General features: G+C 39.6%; 1 protein-coding gene across 5 annotated transcripts in view; it reads right to left on the bottom strand.

The window, feature by feature from the left end:
• dennd3a (DENN/MADD domain containing 3a) overlaps positions 1 to 16937 on the bottom strand; it is a 33195-nt gene extending 16258 nt beyond the window's left edge. The window contains exons 1-18 of one of the 5 annotated variants that reach the window (XM_047384408.1): positions 16723 to 16937; positions 15618 to 15683; positions 11971 to 12069; positions 11444 to 11590; positions 11235 to 11370; positions 10827 to 10942; positions 10612 to 10745; positions 8372 to 8483; positions 8144 to 8263; positions 7937 to 8035; positions 7713 to 7832; positions 6386 to 6501; positions 4896 to 5051; positions 4711 to 4807; positions 4518 to 4621; positions 2709 to 2911; positions 2477 to 2636; positions 1877 to 2033 (exon numbers count right to left, since the gene is read on the bottom strand). In XM_047384408.1, the coding sequence (XP_047240364.1) occupies positions 1877 to 2033; positions 2477 to 2636; positions 2709 to 2911; positions 4518 to 4621; positions 4711 to 4807; positions 4896 to 5051; positions 6386 to 6501; positions 7713 to 7832; positions 7937 to 8035; positions 8144 to 8263; positions 8372 to 8483; positions 10612 to 10745; positions 10827 to 10942; positions 11235 to 11370; positions 11444 to 11590; positions 11971 to 12069; positions 15618 to 15626 (2085 nt within the window). In that variant the 5' untranslated portion in view covers positions 15627 to 15683; positions 16723 to 16937. The remainder of the gene's footprint in view (positions 1 to 1876; positions 2034 to 2476; positions 2637 to 2708; positions 2912 to 4517; positions 4622 to 4710; positions 4808 to 4895; positions 5052 to 6385; positions 6502 to 7712; positions 7833 to 7936; positions 8036 to 8143; positions 8264 to 8371; positions 8484 to 10611; positions 10746 to 10826; positions 10943 to 11234; positions 11371 to 11443; positions 11591 to 11970; positions 12070 to 15617; positions 15684 to 16722) is intronic. The other 4 variants (XM_047384409.1, XM_047384410.1, XM_047384412.1 and 1 more) reach the window with 4 other exon arrangements.
• Positions 16938 to 22308: the final 5371 nt, after the last annotated feature.

Raw genomic sequence — 22308 nt, 5'->3', positions numbered from 1 at the left:
GAGTTGCTGCTGGACATGTCACTGTTAACAATTAGTAATAAAGCAAGTTGCAAAAATATTCCCAGCTCTACACCCTTTCATATTTTGTTGCCTTACAGGCATCTACTTTAACACTAGAACTACCAGGGCCGTCAGTTTGACGGTTTTGAAAGTTTGACATGCCATAACTCTGGTTTATTAAAACTCTTTATCTTCCTGGCATCCTGACTTTTTCTAAACTTGTCTTGTGTGTTCCTATGTCTCTTTTTTTTTAAATAACAAAGTAAATATAAGATCTAAGTATTTCTACCTCCAACTACCACAGCCGCTATTTTGACGGCCCTATTATTTACATTGATATTTTTTTCCCGTGGCTGAGTATACGCGCGAGCGTTGCCTGGCAACCGCTACTCTAGAACGTAGCCTGAGAAGGAGATTATTGGCATCCTACAAATGGCTTCCAGAAGGATATTTTCTGCTCAAGAGACATTGGAAATGCTTCAAAAATGTGAGTATTCTGACGGGTCTTGGTCAGCATTCAGTTCCAGTGACAGCGGGTCAGAGAGTGAGCCTCCCCCGGCTAAAAAACACGAGTCGTCCCGTTACCAGGAGGTTGTGGCGCATTATTTCAAGGTAGTAAAATACTAGCCTATGTAACGATTTTAGCATTTTAGGCTATAGTTTACAGATTAGTAAACTAATAATATATAAACTATAGCAACAGTGCCACAATCAGCAGAGACAGGGAGACGATCCAGGTCCCCAATGCCCAGCTATAAACCCAGCAAACCAGCTCACTGGCAGGAGAGAACTAAGGTACTGATAACGGAAAAAGAAATAAACAATAAGTTAGGTCATAGATATAGTAGCCCAGTGACAACAATCTATTCTACGCTTTACAGCGTTTTCATCGCAAGACGAGCGCACACCTGGGAAAGAGGAGATAGGAAAGGATGGCGCTGTGTGGACAGTGGTAGAGGAGGAAGAAAGTAGAGGGAGGCGTCAGAGCCAGAAAGCGTTGACAGAGCGCCAGATCCAAGATGCCCAGACCGTATTCCTCTGCTTGGTGGAAATGCTTATCCACGTTCAGGGCTGCAGGGTGGCTGAGGCCCGCAGAGTTTTAGGAGATGATTCCTCCTGGAACATGAGTGTGGATGAGCTGAAGGCATTTTCAGCACTAGTTTATGTCCGCGGAGTGAAAGGGGGACGTAACATGTAGCTGTCCAGCTTTTGGTCAGATTAGTAAAGCTTTTTTTTTAAATATACCCACTACTCTGTATTATTTTTCAGTACTATTTATAAATAATAATAAAACATAATAGGTTTTGATCAAATACTATTATTATTTCTTGTCAAAACCATAATTTAATAGCGTGCAAGAAAACCTGTAGGACTCTGACCCCAGGTAATGCGATGACTCATCACCGCCTCGCATCCAGAATGCTCGCCGTCAAATTGACGAGTTTGGGAGTTCTAGTGTTAAAGTATTTTATGTGACTGAGGTAAAAGGTAAAATACGTTACTTTTAAAGATTTGAAGAATACCAATCACAAAAATGTGGTGTGCATTTGTTATTTACAGCCGCAAGCCTCCTGCGTCCTGTCTCTACAGGCTTGGCATAAAAGAGACATTTTTTGTCAGAGTAAAGAGGAATGAATACAAATGAATGCCACTTTTACCATAAATCATTTTCCTTCCCCTTAATAATTATGCACTACTTTGTGTTGATGTGTGTGGTGCAATGTGATAAAATGTAAAAGAAAATGCCCAAGGTGCAGGAATATTTCTGCAATCTAGTGTACCAGATATATAAACCCAGCAGTACAGTTTTAGTTTGAAAATTAAATTAAACAAAACAAAACAATAAAACAGAAGAGTAGAGTTGGTCTGAACCGACCTGTAGCCATTCAACTTCTGGCAGGGAGTCCACCAAAGACTTCACCATCTGAGAAGGGAAGATTTCTGCGTCGGTCTTATAGAGACTATAAAAATCCTCTAAGGCATCCAGGCGCCTGTTGGACACAGTGTTCACCAAACCCCGTAGGTAATGGTATCTAGACACAGAGAAGGACAGGTTGGATACTGAACAATAACGGGATACAATTTACCATCCAGAGGTCTGTTGGTGTACTGGGTTCTAAAATCTTGAAAGGCACAAACAAAAACAAAGACATCATGAGGGTATAATGATACAATGTTCATGACTCATGAGCTATAACCTGTTTTTCTAGTTGCTGATTTTATTTTAAACAAAGATATGGTGAAAAATCCAGCAGAAAAGCAGATCTCTCCTTCTAATTTCTTTAGTATTTGTGGTCAGGAGCTGAGGCAAGAACAAGCTCACCAAAAATATTCCAGAGATATTTGCAGCATTTTATTTGCTTTACTTCACTGCTGTATCATGTGATCGCTGTTGAGTCAGAGTCGGCAGCAAAATGTATTTCAACACGCTTGTCATGTGAAATTAGGAGTCTTTTCTGTCGTGTCTGCAGAGTACCTGGCCAGCAGAGCAGATTCATCAGTGGGTGTCGCACTAATAGCCTTCCCCAGTGCAGCAGCCATGTCAGAGTAATAGTTCTGAACATAGTGATAGGCCAATGGGGGTGGGAAATCTGGGAGATGGAACACCTTCAAAGGTTTCTGAAGAAACTTTAACCCTAAAAGGAAAAATTATTATTCACAAATTACAGAGTCTTTAAATTATACTCAATTGGATCACTGGTACCGACCACTATCAGGACTAATTATCCGAACGGGGAGTAGTTTGTTCGAGTTTAACATGACAGATTCAATAATGGGTTGATCGAGATTCGGAAGACTGACTCCCAGTCTCTTGCTCAGTCTGCGGTCCGTACTGGTGTACCGGTTGTAGCCACTCCTGGACAGCTCCGACATCGGAGGGCGGCGTGGAGTCTCGGTCAATGCACGATTCCTGCAAAGAACAGGGTGAGGAAGCAGATTTCTGTAGTCCGACAATGAGAGAGAAAGTAGCTCAATCAGGCAGTAGAAACTATAGGTATAAATATTTAACCCATAATTCCAAACATCACTCTTCTGTTAATGTTTTAAATCGTAAAGTACAAGGTAGAAGGACACAACTAAAAGCACAATTAGCAGGGTTAAAAACTCTAGGTAAAGAGTCACACAACTTGTAACATCTTTTGATCAGGACTAAGAACGGTGCTGAAAAGGAAGCCACAGCTCAGAAGGAAAAAGGGAATTGTGTAATCTCCGAAAAGGGAAAAGACGCTATATGCTTGGAGGAACAATCACAAACAATCACCAAAACCCCATGCCAGCTACAAAACCTAGAATTTGGATAATCCTGGTTTGGGGATTCTTTGCCATCTCAGGGTCCAAAATCATGCAGCCTCTGAGGGAAGAAAAACTACACAGATAAATCAGCTGGTGACCAGAATCATCCAGTTTTCACGTGGTTTGTCCCTAACAGATGACTGGCTGTTCAGAAACTAAAAAGACAATCTCTTCTAAATGCAGGAACGCAGCATACTTAATACAGGTCGTACCAACACCAACCTTTGTATGGACTTTCTCATTGAGCTAAGAAGACGTTAAGACGACTTCACGTATCAATGAGGTGCTTAAAATAAAGTCAGAGTCAGCAAAGAGAAGTAAGAGGCGATTTAAAAGAAAGATTTTACACGTAAAGTTGAGACATGTTTATTGATTATTTTGACTGCAACAGAGCGATCAATGGATAACAGGAAGGCTGAAAAGAGAACAGCTGTTTTATCTAACTTCTCAGTTGAATCCACACAGAGACGGCTATGTTGTGATGCTAGCCACGCTAATGGCTATAGATAGATCAGACAGATCAGAAAGATAGACAAGTAAAAGATAAATAACTAAGATAAAAATCAATCAAAAATTCTGCGTATACACACATATACATGTACACAAATCTCCATCTACATCTACATGCACACATGCAAATTGGTAGATGATCCATTCAGTTTCCAAGCAAAGTTTGTGTTCTCTGTGGTTGTTGGCTTTATTTATTGAGTTTAGTAGCCTTATGGTCTGAGGGTTGAAACTGTTGCAGAATCTTGCTGTCCTGCTTTCTTTACCAGAGATTCTGTCTTCTATAATCAGTTTGATACCTGAAGTATTTGTTTGGTTTCAGAATATTAGTAAAGCCCTGGATTCCAGCGACTGCTCTCACACTGCAAAGCGACGTCACTTCTGCTCATAACATAATTATTAACGGTCAATGGCGAACGTTAGACTAGAAATAAATGTTTTAATTGCTGTTCTTGTCTCTTGTTATATTAAAGTTCATAAAAAGAAATCCGAATCAGCCTGTGAAAATCTTTTTTGTGTTTCAATAGAGGAAAGACAAGATGTCTAATAATTATTTATAGTAGTTGAAAGTGATTAAAAACACACAAAACAGAAATATTTCAAAAACTGAGTTAAATAAAGTAATCAGAATAATTTAAATAGTCTGAAAGGAGCTACAAAAAATGTTCCATCCTCTTTCACTGGTTATAAGCTGTGACATCATACCGGCATCATACCTGTTCGCGTGGTTTCGTGTCATCTGCTCCATGCGGCTGAAGGAGTCCCTTTTCCTGTTCAGCCTGTCCCGCAGGAACGAGTGAAAGATATGAGTTTCTAACACCTGAGAACAACAATGCAGAGAAAGACACAGTCACAGGTTAGTGTGTGTGCCAGTGTGTACAATCTTGGTTAAACAATGGGAGACCTTACCTTCCCGTAAAACAGCTGGTCCTCTGGCTCCCTCGTTCTAAGAAACTCCTCACTGTTAAAAACCCTGTGTTCATGATTTAAAAAATCCTGGACCTCTCTGACGAAAAAAAAAATAACCGAAGGTGTCAGGAAAGATTAGGAGTCTTGAATCTGTTTAACATGTTTACCTCTAAGTGGAGCCTTACCTGAAAATGTTGACCACTAATTCCAGGGCGATGTTTTGTATCTGAGAGTTGAGTTTTCTCCGCCAGCTTCTGCGCTGGGATCGAAAGGTGTTTACATCTGTGCCTGCTCCGAGGTGGCACATCTCCAAATCATACTGAAGCTGTAAGCTCTCTGCCCTGCAGAACCCAAAGTACATATGAATTTAGTCTTGGATGGCATCAACTGGATTATGTGCACCATCAACTCTTCTAATTTGAAACGCTTTTGGTAGATTTAATCTAAACTTTAAGATTGAGATTTTACTCCAGTTTAAACTTTTTCTAGTATAGCTCGTTTTTCACCAAAGAACTAGGAGCACCCAGTACTACAGGATGAGGAAACCCAGCCTATAAAATAACAGGTTTTGGAGCATGCAAGTCATTCAAGAGAAATGCTTGTTCAGTTCAGCAAAAAAAAAAAAAAAAAACCACATTCAAACTCAGACTCTCTCTGACAGTAGTTAAAAGGTGAATACAATATATGTTTTAAATCCAGGTACTATACACAAACTAAATGTGCGTTCACTTGATTTATAGTGCATTTCAAAAGTATTCACACCCCTTGAACCATTAGCGACTATAACAACCACAACCTTGGGTCTGGAATCTTTTGAGTTATGTTTCTACCAGCTTTGAATCAGCTACAACTCAGGCCTCCAGGAGCCCAGGTGGATGGAAAGCATCTGTGAAGCTGAATTTCCAAGTCTTGCCACATATTCTCAACTGGATTTAGGTGTGAACTTTGACTGGGCCATTCTAAACACATGAACATGTCTTGATCTAAGCCAGTATGTTATAGCTATGGATGTTCTGCTGTCCTGCTGGAAGGTGAACCTCCACCCCGGCTCAAGTTTTTTGGAACCTAACAGTTTTATTTCAGAATTCGCCTGTATTTATGGCCCTGATCATGCAAAAGAAAAGCATCACCTCAGCATGATCCTGCCACCACCATGTGTCACCGTGGGGATGGCTAAGGGTGATGTCCAGACCCAGTTTTCTACAACACATATTGTTTTGCATCTTGGCCAAAAACTACAAATTTGTTCCCATCTGAACAGAGCACCTTCTTCTACGGATTTGCTGACTTGTGAAAAACTGTAAAACTGGACCTCTTCTAATGGCTTTTTTTAACAATAGCTTCACAAAACAACCAAATTTATTCTGCAATTCATAACACACAGGCTGAATCTACTCATTCACTTCTGAAGGCATTTGGTTGCAAAATTTATTTAGGGGTATGAGCATTTTTTTTTTTTTTACAATTTAATTAGTAAAAAGAATAATAATTTACATTCTACTTTAGAACTGTGCACCACTTTGTGTCATCCTATCAAACACTTTAAAAATACTATGAAGCTTTTGGCTTTAGTGGAATAAAATGTGAATACTTTTCCAAAGCGCTATATTTAAAACAATAACTCAATAACGCAGTACTACTACTAAACATTTGGATGGGGGTGTGCTTGCGTTACCTTGAAATAAAGCACTCTGCTGCAGCCAGAGGTATGTCAGGCAGGTCGAGTGCTTCAGACCACGATGCCTGAATGCTGCCATCATCTACATTCACAAGTATTAGGTCCTCTGTCTCCTGCATCCAAAAATAAACACATGCAAACAACATAGCTATGGTGCAACTGGAGCTCTTCATTATAGGGCTGTTTAACAGAGAAGGGCTCAGTCTGCTGAAAAGAAAGCCTTTGTGGAAATGTGAGACAATGAATAAAGATGGAGACAGCTGTGAATAAAGCAGTTATTGTTGAACTCCATGTGAGTATGGAGCCCCAGGAGAGTCACTGAAAAAGAAATACAACCATTTCAAATTTAACATTTAAATGATACAATTAGAAATCCAGTTTGAAAAGAGTTTTGTAATTGCACATTTTAAATTGAATTACTAAAGAGGAATTGTAAATTGTATTTATAAATCCATTATTAAATACTGTAATTTTAAGAAATAGGATTTGAAAATACATTTTCAAATCCTATTTCTAAATGGAGATTTCAAAAACAAAACTGATTATAAATACCTTTCCTTGTCAAACATTTAAAAAGGTAATTCCTTTTTCCGCAACAGTGTTGTGAGTCAAGTGTGGCTGTCAAACCAATGAGAGAGCCGGTTACATCCGAGGAGCAACTGTGATTGGTTTAATTTGGTTTTCAGTGTGCTCAGGGACCAGAAGGGTCACGGAAATGCTAAATGGAGAAGGAAAGGTAAAAAGAACATGCAATTGCAAAAAGGATTTGAAAATGTAAGGTGAAAAAGGAATTACCGTTTTAAATGTTAAGGAAATGATAAGGAAAGGTATTTATAGGAAAGGTATTTATAATCAGATTTATAAATTTTGTTTTTTAAATCTCCATCAAGAAATAGGAATGAGAATACATTTTCAAATTGCAGTATTTAATAATGGATTTATAAATACAATTTACAATTCCTCTTTAATAATTAAATTTAAAATGTGCAATTACAAAACTCTTTTCAAACTGGATTTCTAATTGTATCATTTAAATGTTAAATTTGAAATGGTTGTATTTCTTTTTCAGTGACTCTCCTGGGCCTCCATATTTTGAGCTTACTCTGGACAAATCAAACACTTTTTCAATTACAAACCTCACATTTAAAAAAACACAGGATGTTGATTTTATGGCCAAGAACCATCAAGTATTGATGATACATAGCAGTTTGCATCACTAGTTTTTCTTAATTAATTCAACTTTATTGGAAAAATAATCTATCAAAGCCAAAAACAGAACCAAACACTGATCATGGAGTACATTAACCTGCACTGGTGTACTTACAGCAGCAACCTCTTCGAAGTGATTAACGTGACAGCCCATCAGGAAAGCGGTCGGCGCCATCAGGAAGTCCAGCATTCCTCGGGCCAGGACAGGAACGTAAGGCTGCTGCCAGGACAGTGGCTAACAACAGTAAGAGCGAGAAAAAAAGGAGACACTTTTAGACTCTTTTTAATTATTATTTAAAAAGGAAGTGTGCCATTAAACATACAATTTCTTCCACTAACCTGCAGGTACAAAAGCAGACTTTCTGCCACCAGGGTCAGTCTGGCCCAGTCGGAGGAGAAAAAGACGATCCTCTGCTCTTGAAGAAGGCAGGAGAGAACCTGAAAGACACAGCAGAGGGGAAACTTGTTACTCTGCTCTAGAATAAAAGTTTTCGCAGCTATTTGGCTTCATATTCTATGGTGTGTTTTGTCTTTGAGTTTTATGACCTGGAGCAGTGCTGCATGAGTGAAACAGAGAAGTGGAAGGTGAAGGTCGATGTCGATAACGGGGCTGTCCTGATCGTCTCTGGACGGGAGAACCACTTGAAGAGGACGAAGGTTGAAGGACTGACATAAAGAAACATGTTTTACTGTTGAGATCTATCAAAATGTGATGCAGAAGGAAAGCATCCTTCGAAACAGGAAACTCAAAGAATGGCACGAATATATTCTGACCACATGCAGCTGTCCGGGAGGTGGTAAGGGCACGAGGGACAGCTTGGCTGAAAACTCCCTGATTGTTTCTTCAAGATCAGCTTCTCTTGCAGTCCGTAACTGGACCAGTAGACTGGGGATGTTGAGAAAGAAAGGTTATTAGCAGGAGCAATGGGTAATAGATAACTAGAGATGACCCATTTAGGGTTTTGTGGCCGATTTCTGATCTATGGTTCTGCAAAGCTTCAGGATTCTATACATTTCTTATTTCCAATTTCAGACAAACATTCCCAGATTTAATATTTTTTGGACTGTTTTTGAAAAGAACACAAGTATTTTTTCCATATTGCCCTTTGTATTTACTTTCTTAACCAGATGTGCAAAATACTTTGATCAAATTTAAGACTTTCCCATACTTCGTTCTCAGACTGCAGGTTTACTGGTGGTTCCTAGAGTCTCTAGAAGTAGAATGGGAGGCAGATCCTTTAGTTATCAGGCTCCTCTCCTGTGGAACCAGCTCCCAGTTTTGATCCGTGAGGCAGACACCCTGTCTACTTTTAAGGCTAGGCTTAAAACTTTCCTTTTGTGGCTTAGACTATCTTCCTTATTTTTTACCTCCATCTTCTTCTCTCCCTGTTGGATGGAGTAAGAGGAGTCAGGTTTAGTCTAAACCGGCTCAGTTATGGTTGAGGTGCAAACACACCCTCCATTTCTGCTACCTGTATGACCCCCTCTCTTTTCCAATGGTTATGGTCAATCTGACAGAAAGAGGAAACCCAATCCTTGTGGTTTTTAGTATAATAATGACCATCAGTGGGCTCTAGATGGATAAACTTTATCAGTTTATTATTTTACTTCGTGCCCCCACACGTGGCCTGTTCTGGTGTGGCCGGGCTCTGGCACTCGGTGGTTTGGTCTGGCTTCCCCGGCGGCCCCGCGCCGTTCCGGACCCTTTGCGAGGTGCCTTGAGACGACATTGTTGTAAATAAGCGCTACATAAATAAATAAACTGAAACTATCTGTGTAGTTATGCTGCTATAGGCTTAGGCTGCTGGAGGACATAACGACCACTTTCACCCTCTTCGCTACATTCTCACACTACTCTCCAATTTTGCATTATTTGCTGTTATTTCAGCTTTTAACTTTGTTCTCTCTTTTCTCTTCCTAGAAGCTACACCTGGCCTGGCTCTGTGTCTACTTGTGACACCTTTCTGGAGAGGGGCATCGTACGAGCTTTTGCTTGCAACAACTTAATGCTCACCCTATACCGATGATCCACATAGCCCTGTCTTTTAGTGTTTAACCCTTTCTCTCTCCTAGACATAGCTATTGACTGAGCTTTACTGTGACTAACTCTATGTGCTCTCTTTCAGACTCTAACTTTGAAAACTGGCTCAGAGTTTATCTGTTCTTTCTTTCTAGGTGAAACGGCTAAAGAAGCTACATCCATTAACATTTACTTTTCCTTCCCATAGAAAGTACTCCTGGATCAGTGCTTCTTTGCTCTCTTTGTGTCTCTGCTCTGTTCTCTCAAACCCCCAGTCGGTCGTGGCAGATGGCCGCTCACACTGAGCCTGGTTCTGCTGGAGGTTTCTTCCTGTTAAAAGGGAGTTTTTCCTCTCCACTGTCGCTACATGCATGCTCAGTATGAGGGATTGCTGCAAAGTCAATGCCAGTGACTGTCCACTGTCTCTACATGCTCATCCAGGAGGAGGGAATGCTGCAAGTCACTGACTGGATGCAATCTGCTGGGTTTCCTTAGATAGAAAAGCTTTTTATCCAATTTGAATAAATAACTGAATCTGACTGCACTGTTCAATTGTTAGGATTAATTGGAATGTATGTACCTGACTGTTGTGAAGTGCCTTGAGACGACATGTGTTGTAAATTGGCGCTATATAAATAAACTGAGTTGAAAATTGAAATTGAACTTTTCAACACTGAGTGGGAACCTCAAAGTTTCGACCTGCCGAAGCAGATTTTTTTGCCTCGATCCCATGAGCTGCAATTATATACATATATAACATTTAGTTGCAAAAGCAACATCATTTCATGTATGTGAGAGAAGAGCTGCTATAAAATCGCGTTTTATTGTTATTTTAAATGAAAGAAAACAATGAAAGAGTTGACAATATAAGCATCAGCATCTAATACTAACCATTGGAGATGTTTCACTCATCTCTACATTCGACATAATTATTTTATGCAAAATCATAACTACGTAGTCCAAAAACCAATCTATTTCCAACATAATGTGTTACCATGACAGGCAGTCTTTCAGGGCGTTGTAGTAGGGGAACTTAGAGATGATGCACACAGCAAAGGGAGCATACAGACGAGACCTGGCTACCGTCCATCTATGGCCATTCTGTAAAACACCTTCCTGAACGGACTGCTTGAAGAAGACAATAAGTAATACACCCCTGAGTTTATCATATTCAATGTTTTATTGTTCCAACTGCTCATGTGTTTGTACCTGGACAGCCCTGTAGTACTGGACAACAACTCCATGGGTTCGGTTGCCAAACAGGTCGGTAAAAACCAGGAAGTGATAAGTGTCGTCTTTCTGCTCGCTGTCTAGCTGCAGACCACCTAATCAAACAAAACAAGCCCTAAATATGACACCAGGATTGATCATCTAAACTGTAAGAGGTATTTTGCAGAGTTCTTTAAACTAAAAACTTAAAGTGAAAACAGCTGTTGTGTGACCATAACAGCAGAAATGGGGTTACAAGTGAAAGAAGGCAGTGCAAGGTTGTGCGTGAGCTATATTTAAAAAGGTGATAAAAATATTTGACGACATACAGCACTAAATACAGCTTCTCAAATTATTATCCGTTCAAAAGCATATTAGTATTTAACCTGTCTTGAATGAAAACTATACCAGGGAAACAGAGCTGAGGCAAAGCGATGAGGTCCAGATCTTTTGGGACACTGATGTCCTCGGTTGCAGACGATGCTTCGGAGCGACAGCTTGAATCTCCATTAGACAGTCCCTCTGCAGCACGATCTCGCTTCTTCTGCAGATTACATAAAACATGGCCAACATCAGTTTTTACTTTTACTCTCAATAAATTAATGAATAAAGCAGACCTTTTTAATAAAACTTCTTCGCCTCTGCACTCGGCTGAAAGCTGGACCGATGACATGGTTCGAGTTGGTCTCCTTAAAAACAAAGGGCGGAGCGTGGACCTGCAGTACTTCAGGATCCAGCAAGGGGAGCTCATTTGACTTGGTGTGCTGTGGGGGTGGCAAAATCGTATTATTCTTCGCAGATGTTGGAAAAGATACGTGATAAGATTTAGTCATCCTGTTATAATCATAAACTCATTGATGTAGTTTGCAAATCCCAAACATTACCAGATATTTTCTAAAGGTTCTGTGCACCAATGGGCACACGAATTTAGCTACCTATAATGTATTTGCCTTAATTTTAACTCTATTACCTATTTCTTCTATATTTTATTCTACAGTTATCCTGGTTGTATTAAACTGCAGTCACACTGCAAATTACCATACTATTGACATTAGTAATTTAGACAGCATCTGTTGGTGAAGAAATATACTTCTGGCATTAAATGCTATATTTTGCATCTCAGTTTGGCTTTGCGTAAACATACTTGCTGTACCTCTCGAAGCTTATCGCTGGGAGCTCCAACTACAACACAGGCCTCCAGAAGCCCAGATGGAAGCTCGGCCATCACATCAAAGTTCACACACTGCCAGAAACACACATTTAGAGAGATAGCATCATAATCATAAATTATGTAATACTTTCCATAGTTTGAATACAGATAGTTCTCCTGAATAACGTGCATAATAAAAGGAATCCAGAGTTATAAAGAATAAAAAGATGAATAGAGCTAAAGTTACAGGTAACCTTTAACCTTCTATAGCTTAATAACTTGCCTTTATTTTGTGACAAAGTTTTACTGGTAAAATCTGGCATGACGAGAACAGAGGAACTTGAAGCTGCTGTGATGGTCCACTGATCATTTAACAATAAAAAAAAAAGATTCCCACACAGCTGGACTAAATACATATGCAAAACATAGCATAGGTCTATTAAAAACTACCAAAACCTTCTGTACCATGACTCACATGCAGCGTTAAATCCACATAGCAGATGTGCGGATCGGGTTGGGCCGCTGGAGCATTAAACCACATTGGTCACCAGAGGAATCAAAACCACAAAGACGACCAAATGACTGTAACTTAACCCCTTTTCAAATATATTTTTACATTCTTCTGCAATGGTGTCCTGTGTACTATAACCTTTTTAGATGAATTTTCATAATTTAAGGTAACATAAGGCACCCTTCACAGTTATTGGCACCCCTTATAAATAATGTAAGCACAGATCAAATGAATTAATGTTTTATTACAGTAGCATCTCACTATAGCAGAACTTAGACAAATCTAGCCTTACATTTTATTTAAAAATCTTACATCTTGGCTCTGTTGATTTTGTTACTGCGGAACCATTACGACCAAAGGTTTTATCATCATTATCCTTCTTAAAGACTCAAGGAAGACCAGTTTTTAGTTTTCTGGTAGATGCCACCAGATTTTGATTTAAATTGTTCTGATATTTCAAAGAATTTGTGATGCCAACCAAGTTTTCAGGGCATTTGGAAAATAAACAGGCCCAGAGCATGACAGCAGAAGATTCTGCTTCCAAAGAGCTCCATCGCAGCCTCCTCTGATGAAAGTATAATGTTCCAGTTAAAATTCCAGCAGAGTGAAGCAAACTCCATGTTTGTGAAGGTAGGAAAGAAAAGGCTTCTCCTGGCGTTACTCCCAAACAACAAGTCTGCAATCAGATAGTGTCTAACGGTTGTTAGGAGACTTGGTGATCCTCAAGTTCTCTGAAAAAGCTTTGGAGAATTTTTTCATCCATTTCTATTCTCCTGTCTGCAGTGGCAAGGTAAGCATGGGTCATCTCCTTGTCCTGTCTGTCAGAGCTCTGGTTTTTAATTTATTTTTATTGATATTTTAAACAGAAAGGTCAGGCTACAGAAAAGTATGTTCATTTCTATGATTCAATACTTGCTCGATCTCCTTTTGTATTAACTACTGCATCAATGCAGCGTAGCATGGAGGCGATCAGCATGTGGTTCTGCTGAGGTGTAACTGAAGCCCAGGTTGCTTTGATAGCGGCCCTGAGGTCATCTGCATTGTTGAATCTGGTGTCTCTCATCTTCCTCTTGAAAATACCTCACAGACAGATACCCAGCAAACTATGGGTGAGTTTGCTGGTCAATCAAGCACAGTAACACCATGGTCATTAATCCAGCTTTTGGTACCTTTGGCAGTGTGGGCCGGTGCCAGGTTCTGCTGGAAAATGAAATCAGCATTTCCATAAAGCTTGTCAGCAGAAGGAAGCATGAAATGCTCTACCTTTTCCTGCTAATTGGATGTGTTGACCGTGGACCTCAGGGACAACACTAGGAGATGAAACAGCACCTCAAATCACCGCTGACTGTGGAAACTTCAAGTTGGACTTCAAGCAATGGGGATTCTGTCCTTCTCCACTCTTCCCTTATCCAGGACTTATTCAGGTCAAGGGTTACGAAACGGGCAGCTAAAATCTCTGCAGACCCCACACACCCTGCACACAAACTGTTTAGCCTTTTCCCTTCAGGTCGGCGCTACAGTCTGCTAAAACCAGCCGCCACAGAGACAGTTTCTTCCCCCAGGATGTTTCTGCAAGTATGCATGGTGTTATTCCAGAACAACACCATGCATTCTTGGACTGATTTCACATTATATTCTATTGTAAAGGTAATTACATATATATGTACATTTAAAAAGATATTCTTTATTATTGAGAACAAAGTGTACCGGAGTCAAATTCCTTGCTTGTCTGTACAAACTTGGCAATAAAGCCGATTCCGATTCCTCCAGAATCTGTGGTCTTAATTTCTAGATGAAATGCAAACTTTTGCTCAACAATCCGGTCAAGGCTGCGGCTATCCCTGTTGCTGGTACACATTTTCCTACCACACCTTTTTCTTCCACTAACTTTTCTATGAATACAGCATTTAACTTTTTCACAATCTTGTGTCACAGAGAATGTTTCTTTAGTTTTCTTGATGAATACAGCATTACAAAGAAATCTGGTTTTTTGGCTCCAATAAATATTATCTACAAGCAAGAGATCACTCAGAGTTATTTTGATTTTGATTGGGGTCATAACCTGTGATGCTTCAGAGAAGTCAGCTGGTCCAAACAGGAACCACAGTCAATGCAAATAGGGTGTAATAAAACGTTTTAAGATAATAAAATACAATTTCCATATAGTATACCTGAACCTTTTTCCCCATTTAACTAAATAATTTTTGAAAGTATCTGAATACAATAAAAAATAAAATTGTATAATGTGATTTTAGGGGGCAAAGTGGTTTGTTTACAGGTATGAAAAGCAAAAATAGTCAAGTGTTAGTACGACACATGGGTATGAACCGGTAAGACGGTGAATTGACCCGGGGTTGTCTTTATCTACGACACTGACACAAGTTTTGATCCTTTTCAAGAATGTACTGGTCATTTAGTAGATGATACTTTATTTTCAAAACGTCTGTATAGCACATTTCACTTCATTATAATGCTATTACAACATGATTTCTCTGCTGCCTATAGTGTGTTTTTCTCCTTTTATAATCACCTCTCTTGGACTACATTTTGTATTTATTTTTTTATATTTATTGTCACTAGTTGTGATTTTTGCACCTCTTCGCATGTCTTGATTTTTATTAAAAAACTGCTTGCTGTACCCTGAATCTCTGTACAAGTGACAAATAAAAACCAAGGATAAACTTGAAGGACTAAAGTATAAATTACAAACGTGCTACAGTTACATTTATGTTGCAGGAACTGATATGGGTGCCACTAACCTGTGAAATGATTGATTTTATTAAAAATAATTATTTCTAAACATGGGATTTTTCACCCCATCTCGATTTATTTGAAGGCTTTTTACCATCTTTACCAGGATGGGCAAAAAGTGTGAAGGTGGCTGTACTTAGAAGAACAACATAACCTGTAAGTTTGTTAGTGTAAGGCAGATCCAGCAGTGAACATCTGACTTACATTAGTTGCAACTAAAGGTTCAATCTGAGAAGCTTTAATACATTCGCCTTCCTTTCATCCTTCTAAGTTTTCCTTTGGGCCAATCTTTCATTATCTTCCAGGTTTCTCTTTTGTCTATTTTTCCAACACAAATCGTTTCACTCTCCTTCTTATTTCAACATACTATTTTCTTTACCTTTGTCATGCATTCCTTCTCTTGATCTTCTTGATCTTTGGCCCATTCCCGCCTCTGACTACTCTGCTGTGTCACGGAAAAGAAGCATCACTTGGGTTATTTAAAGTAAAGTGAAGGAAATGCGTCACCATTTAAGTGCATTATCCTCACTAAATGTGTTTGTAGGTAACTCAAAGCTGCAGGACGTTTAGGAACAAACAAGTTCAGCCTCATGACTGTCTTAAGAGGGAGGCTGCCTTGATGTAACCAGCAGCAATAATGAGTATATGTTGTGGTTTATTTTTTTACAGACACTCAATTTAAAAAAAACTCCACTGGTTTCCCAATAAAAGGTCTCTTTGACAGGCTGATAAAAGTCACATCAGGGGTTCATCTATGTTTTCTGTTCCCCAGGATAATTCACAACTTGTACCAAAATTTAGGAAGAAATATCTCAGTTATCAGAATCAGCTTTATTGCCAAGTTTGTACATACAAACAAGGAATTTGACTCCGGTACACTTTGCTCTTATATAATAACAATGTTTGCATATAAATAAAAACAGAAGAATTTCCTTAAATTTTTATGGTAAACGTGTCCAAGGAACCTCATAACAACCTAATGAGCAAAAAACCCTGTCACACAGGAAGGTCAACTCTTAAAACGGGTGACCTGCCCCTTTAATAGAGACCAGACAAAACTTTTATAGATGTTTACGAGTTAATGAGGGAAAACAAACTGTATGACCTGTGCTAGATACCAAAAATAAAAGGCATGCTGCATGGGAAATAGCTTATTTCTAAGTTTGGGTCTCCGTAGTTTACAAAATCCGTGCATTTTATGAAAGCAGAAACAACAGCTGGTCTCTCTAGTTTCTTTATCGCTTGAGAAACAAATGGCTGCATTGGTCAAATCGTCTACTTGGCTGAAATCCTATTTTTAAAAGCAAAAACCGAACCAGGAAAGTACCAACTGGGCAAAAATGTTCTAATTACCTCCCTAAGACGATTATGATTCAGTACATACCAACCCCGAATAAAACAAGTTTCTACGAATAATTATGTAAAATATGACATAAGAGACATAAAGTATGACAGACCAAGTCAGGTTAAAATCAGTGACTTACCTTATATTACTCGATCATTTCCACTGGGTTTCGGTTCCGACACTGTGTTAGCTTGCTAACACCTAACACAGCTCTTGTTCGCGGTCATGAAGCCGTTTAAACACTCCAGAAACTTTGTTATACGCTGTGATTCAGATTTAACAGACACACTCACTGGTTTGCCGCTGGTTGGTCAAATTGGACAGCAATATTACGTTCCGAGTAATATCCGGTGCTTAAACTGTCAAAACAAAAGCTTTGCTTTACGAACAGGAAGCTGTGTTTTAAATGTTGTAATGTCGCCACCTACTGCGTTTCTAAGGTACTGCACATCTTTGTTTAAGAAAATTTTAACGTATTTGCTTCTAAGCCTCTACATGTACATTGTCCCGTCTCATCTCGCTCCTTATTAACCTCTTTGTCTTGACTTTTATTTGTTCATGGCACTACCTAAAAAGCAAAGAGAGCCATAAATGAACTCTGTGGTATAAATACTAGTACAAAAATCTGTTAGTACAAACAAGAAACACAAAGCAAGGCTCCCATTCTGAAACTGGCTCTTTTTGTGCTTCCACATACTTGATATTTTTCTTTCTTCTGTCCTTGAACTCTGTCAGGTGGCAACTCCTCAACATCTCTTGCTAAATCAGCATTCTTAACTCCCTCAGCATCCTCAGCTCAACTGTCCCTACTCTTGTTTAGCCCATAGGCCCTGTCAATATCATAATCCTCATGTGATTTAAGTATAAGCTCCATTGCCCTTCCTGTGAACAAAAAACATTTTTTACAGCAGAATCATTTCATGCTATATTGAGGTACTTGCAAGGAAAATATGGTTGAAATATTGCCCTTAGGTGTGAATGGGTCTGTGCATAGTTGTTTGCTCTGTGTGTCTCTGTGTTGCCCTGCGATGGCCTGGCGACCTGCTCAGGGTGAACCCTGCCTCTCGCTCGTAGACTGCTGGAGATAAGCCCCAGCTCCCCTGTGACCCTGTACGGAAAAAGCAGGTATAGAGCAAAAATTGCCAGAGATGCCTGATGCCCACCAGAGAGATGATTATTGTGTTATCCTTTCAGAATGAAATCAGTACCTTAACATTTTAACAATTATTGTAGTCCTTAGTTTTTAACAGATAGTTAGTAATCTTTTACCAGTATGGTTTCATAATATAGAAGAACAGGCAAGATATTCACAAGGTGGTTAGCATTTGGGCCACAAGGGTTAGAAGACATTTTTGTGAACTTCCACAGTTGGTGGCAGTGTATAGAGTAAAAATCCAGTGAAGTGACTTGTATGAAACTATGACATCAACACTCCAACACATAAAAAAAAAAAAAAAAGGGCAAGAAAATTCAGAGTTTTTGCTTCAGTAGCTCGTGAAGCATCCGGTGGGAACTGTGAGGTTCTTCTATGTAAATCTTTTCTGCGATAAACACCGTTTTCTATACTAGGGGTCAACATGTGGAGTTCTCTACCTGCAGAACTCACGGTGAACTCTAAACAGAAGCTGTTTCTTAATAAGACCAGCTAAGTAGTAATAAGTGTTTACCTCCTTAAATATTTTTTTATAGGATGGATGGATGGATGTTGTTTTAGTGTCTGATTTGAATTCACTTTATCTTAGTGAGTAAAGTGAGTACTCAGTGTTAGCAAAATTTTGCAAATTAGTTTGAACTATATGATAACTATAAAAACGTTACCCTTGTCCAAGTCTAACACAGAGGCATATGAACACATACAAACAGATATAGTCCCAGTAAATTTGTAGTCAGCTACAGATTAACAGAGGTTGTGAGGATGAGATTGGTGAGACTAAAGCAGACCACAGAGAGAGTTTGGAGCAATGCAGACTGTCAATCAGTCAGTCAGTCATTTTCTACCGCTTCTTCCATAGTGGGTCGCGGGGAAGCTGGTGCCTGTCTCCAGCAGTCTATAGGGGGGAGGCAGGCGGCACCCTGGACAGGTCGCCAGTCCATCGCAGGGCAACACAGACACACACAAGACAAACAACAATTCACACACTAATTTGTGCCTAAGGGCAAGTTAGAGAAACCAATTAACCTAACAATCATGTTTTTGGACTGTGGGAGGAAGCTGGAGTACCCGGAGAGAACCAAGCATGCACGGGGAGAACATGCAAACTCCATGCAGAAAGACCCCCCCCAGTCTGGGAGTCAAACCCAAGACCTTCTTCCTGCAAGGCAACAGTGCTACCAACTGCGCAACCGTGCAGCCCCTGCCCTGCAATGCAGACTGGAGTTTATTTATTAAAATGCAATCCTGCTAAAAATTATATGTTATTTCATTTGTCAAAGCGGACATTTATTCTGTTTAATCTTACTGAAAGCATTCTTAGATCTGCCCTAATTTAAATATCTTGTTCACTGATATCTGTGATAACATCAAATTGCCACCAGATGTCATTGGCATACTAACTGCAGAGATCCAGCTATCTGGCACTGAAAAGGCTTTGGACTAACTGAGGTTTTGTTCAAAAACTTGCTTTAGGTATGGTAAATTTCCTAGAACCGCATGCCCAAAAAAATATAATTGTTGTTTCACCACAGCTAAAGGGGATCTTTATAAAAGAAAAAAAATAAATAAATAAACGGTAGATGCAAACTGATTAGAAATGTATATATGTACAGGTCCTTCTCAAAAAATTAGCATATTGTGATAAAGTTCATTATTTTCCATAATGTCATGATGAAAATTTAACATTCATATATTTTAGATTCATTGCACACTAACTGGAATATTTCAGGTCTTTCATTGTCTTAATACGGATGATTGTGGCATACAGCTCATGAAAACCCAAAATTCCTATCTCACAAAATTAGCATATTTCATCCGACCAATAAAAGAAAAGTGTTTTTAATACAAAAAACGTCAACCTTCAAATAATCATGTACAGTTATGCACTCAATACTTGGTCGGGAATCCTTTTGCAGAAATGACTGCTTCAATGCGGCGTGGCATGGAGGCAATCAGCCTGTGGCACTGCTGAGGTCTTATGGAGGCCCAGGATGCTTCGATAGCGGCCTTTAGCTCATCCAGAGTGTTGGGTCTTGAGTCTCTCAACGTTCTCTTCACAATATCCCACAGATTCTCTATGGGGTTCAGGTCAGGAGAGTTGGCAGGCCAATTGAGCACAGTGATACCATGGTCAGTAAACCATTTACCAGTGGTTTTGGCACTGTGAGCAGGTACCAGGTCGTGCTGAAAAATGAAATCTTCATCTCCATAAAGCTTTTCAGCAGATGGAAGCATGAAGTGCTCCAAAATCTCCTGATAGCTAGCTGCATTGACCCTGCCCTTGATAAAACACAGTGGACCAACACCAGCAGCTGACACGGCACCCCAGACCATCACTGACTGTGGGTACTTGACACTGGACTTCTGGCATTTTGGCATTTCCTTCTCCCCAGTCTTCCTCTGGACTCTGGCACCTTGATTTCCGAATGACATGCAGAATTTGCTTTCATCCGAAAAAAGTACGTTGGACCACTGAGCAACAGTCCAGTGCTGCTTCTCTGTAGCCCAGGACTGGGGAATGCGGCACCTGTAGCCCATTTCCTGCACACGCCTGTGCACGGTGGCTCTGGATGTTTCTACTCCAGACTCAGTCCACTGGTTCCGCAGGTCCCGCAAGGTCTGGAATCGGCCCTTCTCCACAATCTTCCTCAGGGTCCGGTCACCTCTTCTCGTTGTGCAGCGTTTTCTGCCACACTTTTTCCTTCCCACAGACTTCCCACTGAGGGGCCTTAATACAGCACTCTGGGAACAGCCTATTCGTTCAGAAATTTCTTTCTGTGTCTTACCCTCTTGCTTGAGGGTGTCAATAGTGGCCTTCTGGACAGCAGTCAGGTCGGCAGTCTTACCCATGATTGGGGTTTTGAGTGATGAACCAGGCTGGGAGTTTTAAAGGCCTCAGGAATCTTTTGCAGGTGTTTAGAGTTAACTCGTTGATTCAGATGATTAGGTTCATAGCTCGTTTAGAAACCCTTTTAATGATATGCTAATTTTGTGAGATAGGAATTTTGGGTTTTCATGAGCTGTATGCCAAAATCATCCATATTAAGACAATGAAAGACCTGAAATATTTCAGTTAGTGTGCAATGAATCTAAAATATATGAATGTTAAATTTTCATCATTACATTATAGAAAATAATGAACTTTATCACAATATGCTAATTTTTTGAGAAGGACCTGTAAATCTGTGTTCATTTTATTCCTCACAGTGAAGCTAAGGTTAGCTTAGTTAATACAAAGTTCCAAATTTAACAAAAAATACCATAATTTTAGAGAACATGTCTACTACTGTCAAAGCACATTCATGACTGTATTAAAGTGTAAATTATTTCATTCAAATCCAGTTTATTTATATAGCGCTTTTCAGCAACAAGGCACTCAAGGCGCTGTACATGAGGAACATTACAGTGATACAGAAAATCAAACAGAGGTAATTTAAAAAAAATAAAATAAAATAAAGAGAATAGAATGATGGATAAGAAAATGAAAGGAAAATTGGACTGAAAATGTAACTAATAATGTTTAGATAACACAGTCAAAGGCCACTCTAAACAAATAAGTTTTTAATCTTGATTTAAAGCAACTTAGGGTTTCGGCACTTTTACAGTTTTCTGGGAGTTTACTCCAGATTAGTGGAGCATAAGAAGTAAAAACTGCTTCTCCATGTTTGGTTCTGGTTCTGGGTATGCAGAGTAGATTTGAGCCAGAAGACCTGAGAGGTCTGGCTGGTTGATACACTGACAAGTCTGTAATGTATTTTGGTGCTAAGCCATTCAGTGATTTATAGACTAACAAAAGTATTTTAAAGTCTATTCTCTGAGCTACAGGGAGCCAGTGTAGGGACTTTAGAACCGGGGTGATGTGGTCCACTTTCTTAGTTCTAGTGAGGACACAGGCAGCAGCGTTCTGGATCAACTGCAGCTGTCTGATCGACTTTTTACCCAGACCTGTGAAGACACCGTTGCAGTAATCAATTCTACTAAAGATGAACGCATGAATTAGTTTTTCAAGGTCCTGTTGAGACATTAGTCCTTTAATCCTGGAGATGTTCTTTAGGTGATAGAAGGCCGACCTTGTTACTACCTTTATGTGCCTCTGAAGGTTAAGGTCTGAGTCCATCACTACACCCAGGTTTCGAGCCTGACTGGTGGTTTCTAGCTGTATTAACTGAAGCTGTGGGCTAACTTTTAAACGCTCTTCCTTTGGTCCAAAGATTATTACTTCAGTTTTGTTGTGATTCAGCTGAAGAAAAGTTTGGCACATCCATGCATTGATTTCTTCTAAGCATTTACCCAGCGCTTGAATGGGTTCATGGTCACCTGGTGACATCGTAACGTATAGCTGTGTGTCGTCTGCATAGTTATGATAACTTACGTTGTTGTTTATTAAAATCTGAGTTAGTGGAGCATGTATATATTGAATAGGAGGGGCCCTAAGATGGACCCTTGGGAGACGCCACATGTGATTTTTGTGGTCTCTGATGTAAAGTTACCTACTGACACAAAAAAGTCCCTGTCCTTCAAGTAGGATTTAAACCAATTGAGTGCTGTACCAGAAAGGCCGACCCAGTTTTC

Source organism: Girardinichthys multiradiatus, chromosome 13, assembly GCF_021462225.1.
Source record: "Girardinichthys multiradiatus isolate DD_20200921_A chromosome 13, DD_fGirMul_XY1, whole genome shotgun sequence".
NCBI lineage: Eukaryota > Metazoa > Chordata > Actinopteri > Cyprinodontiformes > Goodeidae > Girardinichthys > Girardinichthys multiradiatus.
Note: the sequence above shows the minus strand (reverse complement) of the source record. Positions and strands in the feature narration are given on the sequence as shown.